Source organism: Paralichthys olivaceus, chromosome 4 (assembly GCF_024713975.1).
Source record: "Paralichthys olivaceus isolate ysfri-2021 chromosome 4, ASM2471397v2, whole genome shotgun sequence".
Lineage (NCBI taxonomy): Eukaryota > Metazoa > Chordata > Actinopteri > Pleuronectiformes > Paralichthyidae > Paralichthys > Paralichthys olivaceus.
The window spans coordinates 6,622,117-6,639,986 of record NC_091096.1 but is presented as its reverse complement, the minus strand read 5'-3'; the positions used below and the strand labels follow the sequence as shown (position 1 = coordinate 6,639,986).

General features: G+C 40.9%; 3 protein-coding genes across 4 annotated transcripts; 2 read left to right on the top strand and 1 right to left on the bottom strand.

Annotated features, from left to right (window-relative positions):
• Nucleotides 1-1,471: 1,471 nt before the first annotated feature.
• On the top strand, nucleotides 1,472-6,041 carry gck (glucokinase (hexokinase 4)). 2 transcript variants are annotated; one of them, XM_020099182.2, is made up of 10 exons: nucleotides 1,472-1,760; nucleotides 2,187-2,349; nucleotides 2,484-2,638; nucleotides 2,859-2,978; nucleotides 3,086-3,181; nucleotides 3,280-3,379; nucleotides 3,487-3,670; nucleotides 4,271-4,426; nucleotides 4,910-5,143; nucleotides 5,282-6,036. In XM_020099182.2, exons 1-10 carry the CDS (start codon nucleotides 1,680-1,682, stop codon nucleotides 5,427-5,429), a joined length of 1,437 nt encoding a protein of 478 aa, XP_019954741.1. In that variant the 5' UTR covers nucleotides 1,472-1,679; the 3' UTR covers nucleotides 5,430-6,036. The 2 variants fall into 2 exon arrangements, with proteins under 2 accessions (XP_019954741.1, XP_069379574.1); XM_069523473.1 differs by lacking the exons at nucleotides 1,472-1,760; nucleotides 2,187-2,349; nucleotides 2,484-2,638; ... (2 more) ...; nucleotides 3,280-3,379; nucleotides 3,487-3,670 and adding an exon at nucleotides 4,028-4,152 and having other exon boundaries at nucleotides 5,282-6,041.
• Nucleotides 6,042-6,689: 648 nt separating this feature from the next.
• myl7 (myosin, light chain 7, regulatory) lies at nucleotides 6,690-8,559 on the top strand. Its single transcript, XM_069523472.1, has 7 exons — nucleotides 6,690-6,839; nucleotides 7,072-7,173; nucleotides 7,667-7,742; nucleotides 7,881-7,985; nucleotides 8,083-8,161; nucleotides 8,247-8,295; nucleotides 8,377-8,559. The coding sequence occupies exons 1-7, from the start codon at nucleotides 6,837-6,839 to the stop codon at nucleotides 8,479-8,481; spliced, it is 519 nt and encodes a 172-aa protein (XP_069379573.1). The 5' UTR covers nucleotides 6,690-6,836; the 3' UTR covers nucleotides 8,482-8,559.
• Nucleotides 8,560-11,135: 2,576 nt separating this feature from the next.
• LOC109637066 (glycerol-3-phosphate acyltransferase 3-like) lies at nucleotides 11,136-16,981 on the bottom strand. Its single transcript, XM_020099184.2, has 14 exons — nucleotides 16,827-16,981; nucleotides 16,217-16,434; nucleotides 16,064-16,130; nucleotides 14,619-14,767; nucleotides 14,369-14,514; nucleotides 14,094-14,168; nucleotides 13,913-14,002; nucleotides 13,723-13,816; nucleotides 13,528-13,643; nucleotides 13,156-13,211; nucleotides 12,863-12,948; nucleotides 12,629-12,757; nucleotides 12,410-12,489; nucleotides 11,136-11,623 (listed from the first exon to the last, which is right to left on the bottom strand). Exons 2-14 carry the CDS (start codon nucleotides 16,358-16,360, stop codon nucleotides 11,515-11,517), a joined length of 1,341 nt encoding a protein of 446 aa, XP_019954743.1. The 5' UTR covers nucleotides 16,361-16,434; nucleotides 16,827-16,981; the 3' UTR covers nucleotides 11,136-11,514.
• Nucleotides 16,982-17,870: the final 889 nt, after the last annotated feature.

Genomic DNA, 17,870 nt, shown 5'->3' with positions numbered 1-17,870 from the left:
GCCGGTTAAATTAACCAGATAATCAGCTATTGACAAGTACTTGGCACACATTCAACTCTTAGCCATAAATGAACTGTTGTTGCACCAAAAGGTACACTTCGACTGGTCAAAGTCAAAGCTGCAGTAAAATTCTCAAATTGAAAGTGTAGCAGATGTATGTCTCTTGCACAACATACATAATAAATTAATTTAATTATATGCTAATTTTATTATTACTCACTTTCTCCCCCTGAGTTCCTTTTTTCCACCCCACTGAACAACATTTTTACAAAATTGTTTTGTTCAAACAGGTAACGTTCAAAGCTCTTCGTTTTATATCGAGCACAGATCCAAGTTAAGTTTATTTACATAATATACCAAACACAAATACTATACGTACGACTTTATTTGTGGAAAAGTGTGGAAAATGATGAGCATCCAGTGGTAGAAATGATAAGAATCAAAACAAACACATTATCAAATATTATATATTGTATATTATCATTTTCTTTCACCCCAAAGTTAAAGCTACCTGTGGAGATATATAAACGTTTAAATTGTGTATTACATCAGAAGCAATGGAGAATTTGTGGTTATATTGGATAGATGTGTGTCTTTGGGTCAGTGTCACCATTTGGCTTGATTTTACAGTCAGGGCACTGGGGACAAGGTCACAGTTACCCCCCCAATCAGAGGCCTGAGCTAAGAAAAGCTCTGACCTCTGGTCAGGTAAACCTCAGGAGCAGATAAGCACCAGAGGCCTTCACCTGCAAAGCATATTGTTAGTTCTACAGGTCATTCACCCCTCACTGTTACTAATTTTAGACATAGTTATTTTACAAATATATGCGTAACTCTCTCAGACCTCTGAAATTGACCCATCAAGCAAACCTGTGGCACGACATGTTGCTCTTTGAAATAAAAAGGATGACTTCAAATCACAGGGTTCACATTCAAATTGATTTGTTTTAATTTTGTCATTGATGGACTGTAAAAGCACAGTCCGTGGATTCTAGGTCACATATCACACTTTGCAACATGATGGCAAAGAATAATTCACCAAGTCAAATCTTAAATCTTGTTTTGCTGGATTAAAACATATGATAGAGTTCATCAATAGTAATCTGTATTCTGAAGAGGAACAGTGATGATTTTAAGGAAAATCTTAGTGGACTGAAAAAAGTATTTTTTTCAAGGCAAAGACAACATTTGCTGATTTTCTAAAAGACAAACATCATGATCCAACTTGTACAAATCAGTTGTAGATTAAATATATGAATGTACATTTTAAAAATCCAAATCCTTGGCCAGTGAATGATATATTATAACTGAAATGTCAACAAACTTTGTACGGAGGCTGTATGTTTGTGCCTGTGTGTGTGTGTGTGTGTGTGTGTGTGTGTGTGTGTGTGTGTGTGTGTGTGTGTGTGTGTGTGTGTGTGTGTGTGTGTGAGAGAGTGAGTGCAGGTGAGAGTGCATGTGTGTGTGTGAACCTACATGGCCAGATGGGGTGAGGTATCGGGAAGGGGTGGCCATTTACGTCTGATGCCTCCAGCCCACTTCACCTGAGCATAAAAACAGCTGAGCTCCTCATTCAGAGGCCCTCACACTTCACTGACTCTGCACACACACAGGGTGGACACACACTCCACACACACCTGGAAACACACAGAGAAGCTCATTTAGTCAAACCTGTGACGATGCCGTGTGTCAGCTGTCGTCCAGACCAGACGGTGAAGATGCCTTGTAGCTACAGCTCTGTGGTTGATAAAATCCTCATGGTAAGATTCACGTTTCTGCCTCTGGCGCTGAAATGAGACTTAAGTGACTTGTACCTTGAGTGATGCTGTGGATTTGTGTTTTTTATTTACTTGACTGTTGTGTTAGTTAACAACAGTCTGCACTGGAATAATTCTGACACTGAGAAACTGGATAATTCTGATGCAACTTTCTGCTGTATTTTATTGAAAATTTGTGGGAACTCAGTCCTCTTCACTTTACTCCGATGTTTTCTATTGTTAATTATATATTTGTAAGTTTTATCTTGTTCATTCTCATTTGTTTCTGCAATTCTGCTCTGGTTTTCACTGCACCATAACTTTTATTATAAGTAAACCCGAACCTTTTGTCCAGAGCAAACATGTAAAACCAAGTAAAACTATGGTTTCTGTGCTGCTTCTGACCTGCTCCCTCCTCCCTTATTGCAGGTAGAGCAGATCCTGTCAGAGTTCAGACTGAACAAGGAAGATCTTAAAGAAATCATGAAGCGGATGCAGTGTGAAATGGAGAGAGGACTGCGCTTAGAGACGCACGAGGAGTCCAGTGTGAAAATGCTGCCAACTTACGTGTGCTCCACCCCTGAGGGCTCAGGTAGAACATTTTAAACTTCATTTTTAAAATCATACAGATGTGACCAATATGTGATCTAACAGTCATCCCTTGGTGGCAGGTGAAGCCAGTATGTGTATTTACATGTAGTGTGTGTGTGTGTGTGTGTCTGACAGAGGTAGGTGATTTCCTGGCTCTGGATCTGGGGGGTACAAACTTCCGTGTCATGCTGGTCATAGTGGGTGAAGATGAGGAGAGGAGCTGGAAGGTAGAGACCAAGAACCAGATGTACTCCATTCCTGAAGATGCCATGACAGGGACGGCTGAAATGGTCAGTGAACTCAGCATTTGGATACAAAACCAATAATTCATTCAATCAGTGTTGATTTTTCATTGTTAAATATTTGTATATAATGAAATAACTTTTATTGAATAGTATGACGACTTCTGCTCTGGTCTTTGTGAACTCTAGCATGTCGTTGACATAAAACCTCTCAGAGTGAAATGAGCACTAATTATTGTGCATTTCTCCCACATCTCTCATCCTGCAGCTCTTTGATTACGTAGCAGAGTGCATGTCGGACTTTTTGGACAAACATCACATCAAGCACAAAAAGCTTCCTCTGGGTTTTACTTTCTCCTTTCCAGTGCGACATGAGAACATTGACAAGGTGGGAGGTTGATCTTTTACTCAATGCTAACAAGGACTGTTATCACGTTTCTATTCTAAATTGTTTTGTAAAGTTTAAATATGAGGTTTGTCCCTTTCTCACCACAGGGAATCCTCCTTAACTGGACCAAAGGCTTCAAGGCCTCTGGGGCTGAGGGCAACAACATTGTGGGTTTACTCCGAGATGCCATCAAGAGACGAGGAGTGAGTCACATTTCATCACAATCTATCTTTTGAAAAACTGAACAACTCGAGATACTTAACACCTGAATATGATGCTCTGTGATGTTGATATCACGCAGGACTTTGAGATGGATGTGGTCGCCATGGTGAATGACACAGTAGCCACCATGATCTCCTGCTATTACGAGGACCGCAGCTGTGAAGTCGGGATGATTGTTGGTAAGAAATTGAACACACTCACACATTCTACAACGATAAATGATATATATACAATTGTAAACATGCTCATGCATACACATATGTATACTGATCTCTCTTTTCACCAGGCACTGGTTGTAACGCATGTTACATGGAGGAGATGAGGACTGTGGAGCTGGTAGAAGGGGAGGAGGGCCGGATGTGTGTGAACACAGAGTGGGGGGCGTTCGGGGGCAACGGGGAGCTGGAGGAGTTCAGATTGGAGTACGACCGAGTGGTGGACGAGACCTCGATCAACCCTGGAAAACAGCTGTGAGTGAAAGTTCCACCATAAGTTCAACTTCACACATTTCACGAAACTTTCTGCATCTTTCCAACTGTATCAGTTTTACCCCCGTGCACACATGACAAGTGTTAGTCAGCTGTTATTCAACTTTACCGTAGTGTGTATGGAGTCTGAAATGCAGATTGTAATCCTCCTCACTCTCTTACCGTTCTCGATATTAATCATGCCCCCATTGGCAATTCTCACCAGAGTCTCCTCCGAGGTCTCTGTGGAGGTGCTAAGCTACCAGCTGTTTTTCATGAGGATGTCTGTAAATGGCCAGAGCCCTCACGTCAGTGGGTGGGGGTGTCAGATTAATGACCTCTCTTCCCAGTGCTTGTCACTGTGCCTGTCGGCCTAATGGCTGTTTGCCTTTGTGCACTGGCAGCCCCTTCACACAGACAACTGCTGAGCCCAGCCTCGGCACTGACGTTATCATCCCTGTGTAGAGACAGAAAGTTGTTTGCTCGTACGTTGCATGACTCACACATCCTTCCTCTTTTTTTCCACTGTTTCAATATCCACTCTTTCTTTGAGTGCTCCATTGGTGTTTAAAGAGAGCTCTCTGGTGCTGTTGCCTCCTGTAGATATGAGAAGTTGATCAGTGGGAAGTACATGGGAGAGCTGGTGAGGCTTGTTCTGATGAAGCTGGTGAATGAAGACCTGCTGTTTAACGGTGAAGCCTCGGAGCTGCTGAAGACACGTGGCAGCTTTGAGGCGCGTTACGTCTCACAGATGGAGAGGTGAGCACCAGCCAGTCCACCTGCTATAGATGGCTAAATGTATAAAAACGACCTATAAAACACATGAGACAAGGAAAAGATATGATAAATATTATTGCATACATATACACATATATATATATATATATATCCATTTGTAAAACTATTTCCAACATCATCATACATTACATACATAAACATAATAAAGTAGCTCAGCTTTAGTTTATTGATTAAGTAGAGTCAATTAAGTTAATATCTTTAACTTAATAATGTTTCCATTAATAAAGTAAGCTTTTATAATTTTGATATGAAGAGACACTTTTGTTTTCTTTATATAAAATTGCATTATTTTAATAAGCTTGAAAAAAGAATTAAATTAGATGAATGGAAAATCTATATATTTTATATAAATGTGTGTTTAAATATATATATATATATAAACAAATACAGAATCAAACAATGAGAGAAACAAGACAACCATTTTGCCATTTGCCTTTTTTTCAGTGATACTGGAGACAGAAAACAAATCTATAATATCCTGTCATCCCTGGGTGTTCTGCCGTCAGAGCTGGACTGTGATATCGTACGTCTGGTCTGTGAGAGCGTTTCCACCCGCTCCGCTCACATGTGCGGTGCAGGACTCGCAGGTGTGATCAACACAATGAGGGAGCGACGCAGCCAGGAGGCCCTGAAGATCACAGTGGGGGTTGACGGGTCTGTGTACAAGCTGCACCCGTGGTGAGGAATGCCTTTTAAATGTCTTCATATTCTTAGTCCACACCAACACATGAGATTATACAATTATATAGAATTATATCCTGAACAGTGCAGGGGAAAGTTAGAAGACAGATTGAGATTGTTGTATCTATGTCTCAGTTTCCGTGACAGGTTCCACAAAGTGGTCAGGGACCTCACGCCTCACTGTGAGATCACCTTCCTCCAGTCAGAGGAGGGCAGCGGCCGTGGAGCAGCTCTTATCTCAGCAGTGGCCTGTAAGATGGCTGCGTGCATGCTCACACAATAAAGGGGGCTAAGCACTGAGCTGCTCACCCCCCGCAGGACAGCAGTGAAGTTAGCCTGAACCCTGATCTGAGATCACTGATGATCATCTACAGACGTGCAGCTTCTCCAGGCTCTGAGGGATGTGTCAGTGAGCTGCACGCTCACGACTGGATGATGTACAGACAAGAGAGCAGCAGTATTGTAGACTGTATTTGATAGTATTGGACCAAGTTGTAGTAATATCAGTGTTATTGTAAATTAAAGAATTGGATTCCTGTTGCACCCAAAACATTAGGCGGCTCATTTAAAATGGCTGCTCCATTTTGAAAATGGCACATATATTATTGATGATAGTTTATAACACCAGTAAAAACTGGTTGATGTGTAGCACAAGGATACTTTTTGTAAATGCTGTTGTAAACTATACCACCACATCAAAATCGTTGCTTTATTGTGTAGTAATTCCTGTTTTTAAACAAAAGCTTATTTCTTTGACATCTAATGTTTAAATCTAAATGTTTGTAACTCCATGTGTGTTTGCCAGTAATTTGTAATTTTTCACATGTGCACGATGAAATGTACTCTGTGATGATGTGAATAAGCTTAACTGTAAATAAAACAACTAATTAGAATTAAAAAGAATTGAATTGATGTCAATGACCCTAAACCCAAATACAAACAAACATGATCCAGACCAGCTATTTATAAATGAATCATAATATTCATATTCATACTCAATATTATGTTCAGTTTACTTTATTTATTCATTAACTTAATTCTGATATTTTCTTGTCAGGAATATTTATTTGTACAAAACTTTACTTTCATGAATTAGCAACTGATTTCCATCTGCAGTCTTACTGGGCTGAATTATGTTAAAACAGAATGTGATCATTGATTTGTTTGTTTCCATTTTCATTGAAAAAGTTTTAAGAATGATAAAAGTTTGAGATAACCCCCCCCCCACACACACACACACACACAGCTCCTCAGATTATCATGTCTCATTTGCTGCAGAGATTTATTATATTTGCAGGCGGTTGTGTTGCATCCAGACGGCTGCTGCTATACTCTTCATAAAATTGCAAATAAAATGTACATTTATTGTACATTTAGAGCTTGATGTGGCCTCTGACATTAGGAAAATTTACTTGGTTAAGTGACTGTCAAACATCAGAGGTCACGCTCCCTTGTCTCCTCTCTCCCTCTGCGCTCCCCATATCTTTATTTTCCAGCCTGGAGGAATCCTGGCTGCTTCACCTCTTATCGGGTCCTTACAGTGACACACAGAGAGCAGCCGTGGCCATGTAAGGGACTGTGCTGCCCACCACAGGCTATTATAGGAGGGCAGGAGATAAGATAGGTTCATACATAAAACCCACCCCAGCATCACACCTCTGCTGGGAGTCCACACACGATCATTCAGAACATGGTAAGTCAGTCCACCTTTATGTGATGTGTTCAGATGTCAGTGATTTTGAAGAAAACCTATCACAAAATATGGGAATCTTATTATTTTGTTAGGGAATGTGTGTTTTTTACATCTTTTTCCAATGGTTAAAGCAGTTGTTTAATATCCTTATAATTGATTTGTACGCATTACAGAAACCTGAGCCTGCAGTAGAAATATCAGTGTGTAAACTGAATAAGTTTCATGTCCTCAGGCGAGTAAGAAGGCCTCCAATAAGAGACAGAGGGGAGGACAGAAGTCCTGCTCCAATGTCTTCTCCATGTTCGAGCAGAGCCAGATTCAGGAGTTTAAGGAGGTGCGGTACTCAACTTTAATGTCTTTAAAAGTTTGTACAGGAACCTGTGATTGTTGATTCTCAAACTAATACAAGGGAATGAAAAAATCAAATTGAACTTCTTAAGTTAAACCAATCTCTAGCAAAATGATTGAGGTGGCCTCATAGACAACAATCAAGGAATACCCATAGTTTAAAACTGTAAAAAGAAAGTATCAATAATTCTCGGACTTAAAAAAAACGTTGGCTATATTTATGAAGCTTCTTGTTCAACAAGTCCTATAAAAGATTAGTGTCAGAATTTCTTGCTGAATTTTCCATAATAAAGACAAAGTTAATGAAATTCTAAAGCAGTTTGTAAAGAACAGAAAAAAAACAGACTGGTTATTACATCTGGTGAAGGAAAGATTAATCATTGTGAACTGTGCAGGGCAGAATACGTACTTCCCAGAAGTGCTGTTATTTTAATGAATCATGCACTTAAGATTTTTTTTATTCCTGGTTTACCCCACAGGCCTTTGGTTGTATCGACCAGGACAGGGACGGTGTTATCAAAAAACAAGACTTGAAGCAGACGTATGCACAGCTGGGTATTTTTATCTACTTTTTAAGTCTTCATGTTTTTAATCTGTTGCTATGAAACGGTTCCACTGACTAGGTGTTTCAACTGTGTGTGTGTGTGTGTGTGTGTGTGTGTGTGTGTGTGTGTGTGTGTGTGTGTGTATCAGGGAAACTTAATGTCAATGACGAGGAGTTGGATGAGATGCTGAACGAGGGGAAAGGGCCCATTAACTTCACTGTGTTCCTGTCTCTGTTTGGAGAGAAACTCAATGGTGAGAACTTTTCACACATGATCAAATCAATCTTTGATTCATTTTAAATTCATAACACATGTTCAGATGATGTTGGTGAAATTCTATTCTTCCTCAGGTACCGATCCTGAGGACACCATACTTGCTGCCTTCAAACTATTTGATCCCAATGGCACAGGCTTTGTCAACAAGGATGAGTAAGACACATTCTATTAATCTATATTAATTAATTTAATTTAACTTTTCTTTCTCCTTTTAAATTATTTCGTTGTGTTTATCCAGGTTTAGACGATTACTGATGAACCAAGCTGATAAATTCACAGCTGAGGAGGTTTGTGTCTTTTATTTTTCAACTGAGTGATTTCAATATGAATAAGATCATAATTCTAAATGTCACTTTATAAACCTCCAGGCGGATCAGGCCTTCTCTCTCGCTCCCATTGACCCGACCGGTAACATCGACTACAAGTCGCTCTGCTACATCATCACACATGGAGATGAGAAGGAGGAATCCTAATAAGCTTGTTCTAACACGCCAGAGGCTGTTGGTAAAATTCAGAAAAATGAATAAAAGGTTGAATAATGTAGGAATGTATGATGTTGGCTCCTCCAAAGCTTCTTTATTGATTATGAAATTATAATGACTATGCTCATATTTGTGAAGTAACACTGCACATTTGATTAGACTAAAAACTGTCACTGCTGTAAAAAACTTTTTTTTTTTTCCAATTTGTAATAACAATTATATATAAAATTATTATTTAAAATTTAAAATTCAATACCATCATTTATCCTTTGAAAAATAAATAAATAAAACAAACCAAACTTTTTTTATTGTTTTAAAAAAGTGTGCAATGGTTTTTTGGTAACGTGATGCTGCTTCTGAGTGATCAATGACAACCACGATGAAGTGAGCACATTCAAAAACCTCCAAGGCTGTTACCACTGATCATTTCAACTAATCCATACTATCAGATTGTCCTCACTCATTTTTACAACAAAGAAAAGTTACAAATCACTGTGGGGACTGAAAAATATATTTCATATAGAATTATATATATATATAGAATATGTCATCAGTTTAGAACAGCTTCACCTGCACCAGAGGATCAGTGCAGGTGAGAGCAGTTATCTGATTGATCCTCAGGTTTAAAAGGCAGCAGCAGCAGAGTGTCCTCAAAAAGACATTCATGGAGAGACACTCAGGACTGAGATTTGGGACACTGTTGAGTTGAGCTTACTCTAGTTATATTTGCACGGTGGGATTAATAAAATATGCTGAAAAGCACCATGTTTGTCTCTGGCTGTGTGGGAGACCCCGGTGGCCTGGTCGACTGCCACACATGATTATTGCAAAGTGAGTTGGGTTGGGGTTAAGTCAAGTAAAGTGAAATAAAGTAAAGTAGATGTCAGTGGATCCATCACATTCACAAAGGCCTCACTGCTGTTCCTTTCTTTTCGGACACTGTTGCCGTGGATACAACAACAAACGTCTCCATTAACCGCACGGCCACATTTTCCTGCTCACACAGCAAACAGCCGGTCAACAACAGGAGGACGGAGGCTTCTGCAGAGCTGCTTTGAGACCAGCTCTCCTTTCAACACATCCAGCAACAGAGGAGTCGCAGCCAGATGACAGAGGGTTTAGCTTTGATTTGTGGAATCTGTGGTTGTGCTGGCAGAGATGCCGATTGCATCTGGAGCTGCAGGCCGGGTGGATGTGGGAGGAGAGGAGAGTACAACATGGAGCCCAGATGGACTGAAGAGGAAGCCCAAAGCTGCAAACAAGAGCTGTGACTCTTATCTGCAAAGGTGGGTTGATCCCTGCATGTGTGTTCTGACATGTAGCTGCACTTTGAAGGATGATTGATTCACAGTGTTTGACGATGTAGAACTCTCAGTACAATACACGGGGTCTTTGTGTGGAGCTGGAATACTTCCTGTCATCACCATGTTGCTTGGTCCTGGTGCAGATGTTACTTTAACCAAGCAGCTGATACAGATGTAGGTTGATATTAACTTTGCTAAATAAGTAATAGCTAAATGACAAAAACTTACTTAATGAAGTAGCTACATTTAAAATCAGAGCAAAGCCCTTCATGTGAGCAGAGCTGAAGGTAGAAACCATTGAGGTAAAACCACAGATGATTTGTTACAGAGCAGTTTTATTGGGTTTTATTGCTCAGAGATAAAAGCAGCTTCTCGCTGGAGTGAATCAACAGCAGCCTGTTTGTCATCTGAGCTGTGGAGAGGGAGACACAGATGTGAGGCACTAATCTGCCTCATAAATATTTCACCGTACCATTTGTTTGTCCTGGCAGGGTTAATGAAAAGGAAGAGACAGGAAGTTACATCTTTTAAAAAAAACACACACTGGCTGCTGTCCACCACACGTTACTGTGAATAAATCTCATGTAAACTTTTCATTGTTTGACGTTCGCAGATATAAGGAGCTCAACAAGAGCAAGAGAAACACAAGTAATGTGCTACAGGTTAGTAATGTCATCACAGAACTGAATGGTTTGAAAACTGCCCATTGAGGTACTGTGACTGCTGCTGATTGGATTAAGAGATATTTGTTTTTTTCTCACAGGTCACTCAGGAAAACACAGAAACGAGCAATCATGAGAATGAAGGTCAGACAATGTTTGTATTGATTGCTTGTGTCAACATTCACAGTTACAGCGAATGAAACAAGTCTGTTTCCATTTGTTTTAAGGGGACAAAGATGAGTGCTCAGTGAGAAATGGAGGCAGTGAGAGTCATGCTTCAGAGGAACCTTCCAGCGGAGAGAGATCCAAAAAGTCTCAGATGTGTGTTCTGCTCTAATGTGGACATTTAATGCACTGGGCTTTTAACACACAATGTATTATTTAATTGCCAAAACCTTTTGTCTCTTGTGTTCTCTAGAAAAAGGTGTGAGGGGTCAAATGTTAGCAAAAGCACATGAAAAACGATGTCAAGTGTTCAATTAAAATTTGGAAAACTGTTTGGACAGATTGTTTTTACGTGAATACAGTAAGTGTTAATTCTTCTGAGGCACAACATTGCAAGATTTAAATACCTCAAGTCTATATTTAAATACTTAAAACACAATTTTTGCAGTATTTTATTAGTTTTAATCATGTCTTGTTATAAAGGTATGTCCAGGACTCTTAAATATAGAACCCATTCAGTTTGTAAACAATTTTATTTAAAAGAAAAAACAAGGAGCAGCCAAAGACTGACTGTGAGAATCAAGACATTCATGAATCCAGTTTGTCTTCAATCACACATTCAGAGCATTTTTTTTCTCAGCAATAATATTCAATCTCTACAGTAGAAATCTTAAACAAAGCGCTTCCCCTCTTCATAGTCAGTCTGTTCCACGTAAAGGTCGAAGGTCAATATTGCACTTGTGTTCATCTAAATCACCAAGGCTCTCCTCCTTTAACCTGTGGTTTTCACAGTGTTCATTAAGTCCACTTGGCAGAACTGCATCCCATGTTGAGTCCAGCTGGAGGAGAGACACCTGTTTTCAGGGATTTGTCCCTCACACTGACGGGAGGCCTCAGTCACTGTTGCTGCTGCTGTCGTCTCCCACCACCATGCTGCTGTACTGCTTCTGCTGCTGCTCTTTAAACGTCTCCTTCACCTTTGCTCTCTTCAAGCCTCCGTCCCTGCAGTGGCGGACAGGTGGAGACAGGACAAACAGAGAGTGGTGCTCATCATTTAGCCACATGCAACAGACTGTACGATCAATGTCAGAGCTTCACGCTCATGCAAAAGAAAGCATCTATTTTATTTAGCCATGCCTGACACTCAAAGGATTTCATGTCTCCCTGTTGTTGTGGAAAATCTGCTGATCAATGGTCAACTCATCAATGAAGAAAGCTTTCAAGAGCCCTTGGATGTCTTATGCTGAAATATTTATTGACGAGAAAATCAGAATTCATCCATACAACATCTGTGCATGATGCTCTCTCATATTCTGAAGTCTGCTTTCCTGCAGTCACACTCTAAACCCCAACAGATCATTTAATCAATGGGTGTGCTTGTTCCTAAACAATCAAATGTATTTACTAGTTATGGAGACAGTAGTGCCTGCTTATGCAGTCTTATATCTGTGATGTCCAGGGAGTGAAGGCTTTGACCTTCGCCAAGCTCTCGCACTTCCCAAACACAACAGCCTGTTGCACTCTGCCCCAGAGAGGACAAGAGACAGTGTCTATGAAAATTCCATAACACCTGTGATGTAAAAATATCACCCTTCTGTTGGAAGACAGTGGGTCAGTTTCTCTTCTTGACTTGAAAAAAAAACCGACTACATTTTAGAGGATTTAAAAGTCAGTTTTATCTGTAAAAAAGCTTAATCTTTTTTTGAAGAAGGAAAACTGACCATACAAAAAAAGCATCTTTGAATATGACTCAGCCAAATCAAAAACAGTGAAGAGGTTGAATCTCACCATTGTAGATCTACCAGTCCTCCCCGGTGAGCGATGGCCGACTTCACTCTGTTGGCGAACTGCACAGCATCTTCCCCCTCCTTCCAAATTTGAATAAACAAACTTGGTCAGACACGTGTCTCTGTGTGTGCATATGTGTAGGGGTGGGGGCCTGTGCAGGTCGTACACGTGGCTTTAAGCGTTCATGAGCTCACGTGCTGCGGGACGTGTCATACACACCTGCTGATGCATGGCTGGCAGGTACCAGACGTTGCAGACGAGGGCCCAGCTGGTCATCATCCTCAGCAGGTAATTCACCATGCTGTACTTGGAGCTGTTCCAGAAAGCGTCTCCAAACTTCGGGTCATACTTAAAAAGACAGGGGTGCAGTGATAATGAAATATATGAGTCAGACGGACAGAGAGGAGTCAGAATGAGAAATGGGGCTTTGACTGACAGAGAGGAATAAAGTACCTTAATGGCTACTGGATATATTGTCGCTCCGATTTCAAAACTCCCTTTTTTGAACATCATGACAGATGTGTTGTTGACACAGGTTCCTGCAGAAACCAGACATCAGGGTATTAAAGGAGACAGAGTTGTGTGAGCTGGGTCCAGCCCCCACATCACATAACTGCTCATTTGTCACCGCTCAGTGGCCAGACTGAGCTGAAACAACAACGCTCACTGCGTCTTATCTTTGATGATACCAAGACAAACATCAGACTGGATAAAGTATCTCTGTCTCTCCACATGGTAACACTTACCCTCTGGAAATATTAATATGGGAAGCTTTGTCTTGTCGTTCACATGATCCATCAACCTAGAGGCAACACAAAGAGGTAATGGAAACCACTCCTCACAAATATCTACATGCTGCACCCTTGAAGAGTTTTTTTCACACTGCGGACAATACTTCAAACATCTGGAGCAACTGTCTGGGCGAGGATGTGATATTATGAGTCACTGTTCAGTAGCAACTTTCCAAAACACATTTGTTCTTGTAAAACTTAAGAAGACTTTCACTGCCAGGAAAATGCCAACCTCTCTCAGTGCCAGTGTTTTTTCTCCATAGAGAGAAAACACAGGCAAGAAAGACCTGCAGGGACAAGGCTGAAAAATGAGCTGGAGGAACTGACCTTTTGGTCACTAGGTGGCGATCTTTCATCTCTGCTCTCTCAAACCAGACGTGAGGACAAGACCTCACCATGGCTCTCTGAACGACTCCTATCAAGCCTCCATGGACCTGACCCACCTAATCAACACATGAGGACGGTTACACCAGCATGTCATGATTCAACATGAAAAATGACCTTAAAAAAAGTCTCACGTACCATCGCATAACAGCCATCGTTGCAGAGAATCACAATGTCGATGGGAGAAGTGTGATTGGCCACACAGATTCCTCCTTTTTTTGGTTTATTTTCCCTGCAGGTTGTGAGGAGAAACCATGAGGTCAGAATCAGGAGATAAAACAATATGATTAATGTGGTGTGGGTGCGTAATGAGAGAGGGTTCTCCCACCTGTTGTGATAGCAGATAGCAGCAGAAAGTCCACGAGCACAGATTCTGTAGCACATGACGTGAACCCATTCGCTCAGCCAAGACTTCACCCTGAAATTCAACATGAGCAGAACAAGATCAATTGAAAGGAAAGTGTGTGAAAGTGTTTAAAGAATGATATGATGCTATATTTTATGGGCACCTTGAATGTGGGAGTAATCCAACTGCTGATGTTCCTATTACCAACCAGCTCAGACCGATAGAGGCCAGTGTTATCCTGGAGAGACATAAATCACAGCTTTCAATTTTCAAACAAAAAAATAAAACTCTGAATTTCTGAATAGTGAGATAAAATGACAGTTAACCTGACTGAAGTCTAAAATGTAGTTTTTAATACCAGACAGATTGGTCTGATTGCAAATGCCTCTAAATCATTCCAGGTAACTGACAGCTTGAGTTTGCAGTCAGCTCATGTACCTGAGTGGAGCCAGGATGCAGTATCTCACAAAGATGCCCAGGCCGTAAACCAGTGTCAGCCTCAGACTGATGTACTGGAAATCATTGTTGGTGCGAGTGAGTAAGTTCCAGGACACCAGCTCCTCTGATGTGAACCGCTGGGTCACCTGAATTTAAAAAACAAACACTTAGAGATCTGAAATGCAAAACAAAATCACTTATTATCATTTACGTGTCAAACTGTGTTCTTGCTAATGAAGTAAAACTTTACCTCGTCCTCTACAATGCTCTCAATGCCTCTTCGGGTGAAATAAAAACAGTCGCTTAGTGTAAAATCACCTCCCACTGGGGGTTTGGGGCGACTGCGTCGGAGTTCCTCTAACTCTTTCTCCATGGAGCCATCTTCCCTCTGGATGAGACCTGATATACACACAGAGCAACACACTCAGACTCAATCATCTGATAAGAATCACTATCTTCAAAGCAATCCAGAAAGTAATATATTGTCATATCAGAGGTGTTAGAAGGGGAAGTTCTTTCGGGAATGCAGGGGTGAGTTTTTAAAAAGGACAAGAGCTCTGCATGTATCATGAAGTACTGGCACTGATAAGAGACCAGATGACGGGATAAGTCTTTACGAGTTCTAATTATAGCAGAAACGTTCCATGAACCAACAGAATATATCAACTCATCCAAACATTTAACCCTGTGACCTGAAATACACATCAATAAGACAAGAGCTGAGCTGTTCAGAGAGCAGCGTGAAGTCAGGAAGGCTGCCACACCTGGCTTCAAACACTATCCACATATAACAGCTCTCAGAACAGTTCAGAGTTAGACTCCACATTATCAGATAACTCAGAGGGCAAAGTCCAAAACCTGCATTCAATATTCAGAAGAAAAATTTCTGAACAAAGTCCTGTAACTTGTGTGTCACTAAACTTCAATTGTTCATCCTGCACATTTAAAAAAGGTAACGCTGACGTAAGTTGGACTTTGCATAAACTGTCTTCTTTATCTAGCATGCATTGTTTTGTGTTACAGCATGAAATCCAACCCTGCGGTGCTTAACGACTGATAAAAAGTTGTGTAATTGCATCTTGAGATATGCAGAGTTTGCATAGCAGCTACACCTCGTTGCTGACTGTAAAAAACTTCTCACTCACTTACAAGATCACATTTAGAAGAATAAGATAAAAACCATTTCAACTCTCTGTGTCAAGTCACAGGGTTTTCATCCTGTTTCCATTTTTCTGTGTGCAGAAAAGCCTCATTCACTCCACATGTAGATCAATTTCACTTTGCCAATATCATTGCAACATGCCTGCCCAGACTTGTCATAAAATATCTTATGAAATCCAGTATTGCAGCTTAACACATAACTGTCACTAAATGCCGATCTTTCACAATAAAGGGAATTACTAATATACTTTAGAAGAGACCCCATCTATCTATCTATCTATCTATCTATCTATCTATCTATCTATCTTTCTGTCTTTCTTTCTTTCTCTCTATCTATCTATCTGAACATCCAGGCATGTAGTACAAATCCCATTCACACACCATTCATACACTTTATACACAATAATTAGGGACACATTTGCCTGTGGACTGGGGGAGCCAGGGATCGCACCACGACCTCAGTGTAGGGACGATCCTCTCTACCTCCCGAGCCACAGCCATCTAAGTATTCTCAAGTATAAATATTCTTCTCACTGTTAGATGCAGAGGCCTGCAGTGTCTGCTCCTCTGCGTTTGCCTTCTGTATCTTCCGAGTGGCCCACTGTGGACGAGGACAGACACAGAGACATTCGTGGTCAGGTCAGATCTGGACACAATATTTACATAAAGCTGCACAGTGGACGGTACCTCTAAGGTTTTGACCAGAACGGTCATGTACGTTTCGGAGATGCCCAGCGAGAAGCCAAACATGGCTGGGATCATGATGAGGCTGACGATGAGGTACAGCCAGATCTTCAGTGCCCAGAGGGCCCCGGCCCAGAAGTCCTCCATCTCCACCTTGTTCCCTGAGGTCTGAGGTATGTGTAGGGGTGTGAGGGCAGCCCAGAGGCTCAGGTGAGGTCGTCCTGCAGGTGGGGGGGGGAAGGAGGCCCAAATCGTATATCAAAAGAGCGTTGCAGTTGATTGAATCAGTAGGAAAGTGTCAAAACACACACACACACACACACACACACACACACACACACACACACACACACACACACACACACACACACACACACACACACCTAAACTTAATTCTAACCCTATGGGTCTATGCTTAAAAGCACAGGAACACACACACGCTGACACAAGATCAGTATCAAGTGTCTTCCCTTCAACATAAACAAATCCATAAACAAACTTATCACTGTGATAATCTTGACTTAAACTGAAAGAGATCCGCGTTATTTCTTTCAGTCTTTTCTTTAAAAAGTCTGCAGCGACAGAGTTTCCCAGTGACCGGAGCTCATGTTACCTGTCAGCGTCAGTCCATGTCTTCACTTCCTGAAGAATAACTGTGAGGATCTGGAGAGCAAACAACTCATTCACCACTGGAACAAAGTTCACTCAGCTGCGTGCAACAGCGCCCCCTGCAGACAGAGACAAGTGGACCTGTGGTGGATTCCAGTGGGACAACGCTGGTTTGATTCTGCCGAGCAAACATACATGTGCTCTGCAGGGAGACCCATGAAATTAGATCAAACTTGTTTATATTGTTAGATGACTTCCTGTTGAAGCATAATATGTAAATACTGGACTTTCCTCCACTTCTTCCAAGCAGACTGGATCATAGTGGATTAACTCTAAACTAAACTCTTAATAAATAATCTATTTATTTGTATGAAACCTTTCATAAAAGAAATGCAGGAGGCAGATGGCCAATGCATCTCAGATAAACTATTAAAGACCTGATCCTCCTCAGACGAGCTTCTTCCTCTGCACCAAACTGAGTTTTGAGTTTTAATTTTTGTATAATTTAGTGTTCAACAATACCATGAAAGGTGTTGGACTTGGACTTGAAGAAACATGACCAAATAGAAAGAGCCTCATATAAGAAGAGTCAGCTTAATAAAAAATAATAAAAAAATACTAAAAACATTGAAATGTGCAGTGTAACTTTTGAGGATTGACAACAAGTCCTATAGAAACATCAGTGAGTCTGGTTGTTAGTCTGGTATTTAACTCCAGTCAGTCTTATTAAGTCTTATTATAATTTGTTATTTTTTGTTATCAGTGTAACTCCCAATAAGATGTTAGTAGTCATGATTTCTAATTTCCTCTTTTGGTTTGAGCCTCTGACAGCATCCATCACTGACACGGCTGATAACAACGTCGACCTGAAATTGATGCATTTTGGGAAACAGTCCCTCTACTGTAATAAAAAACCACAAACCTCTCAGACACATCAGTCACCAACACAAGGAAGCCTTTATGAGGAATGCAGCCACAATCTCTGCGTGTTAAATCCCCTCTCTCTCACCTAAGACTAACAAAAGATCCTGATTATTTCCCAGGTTGA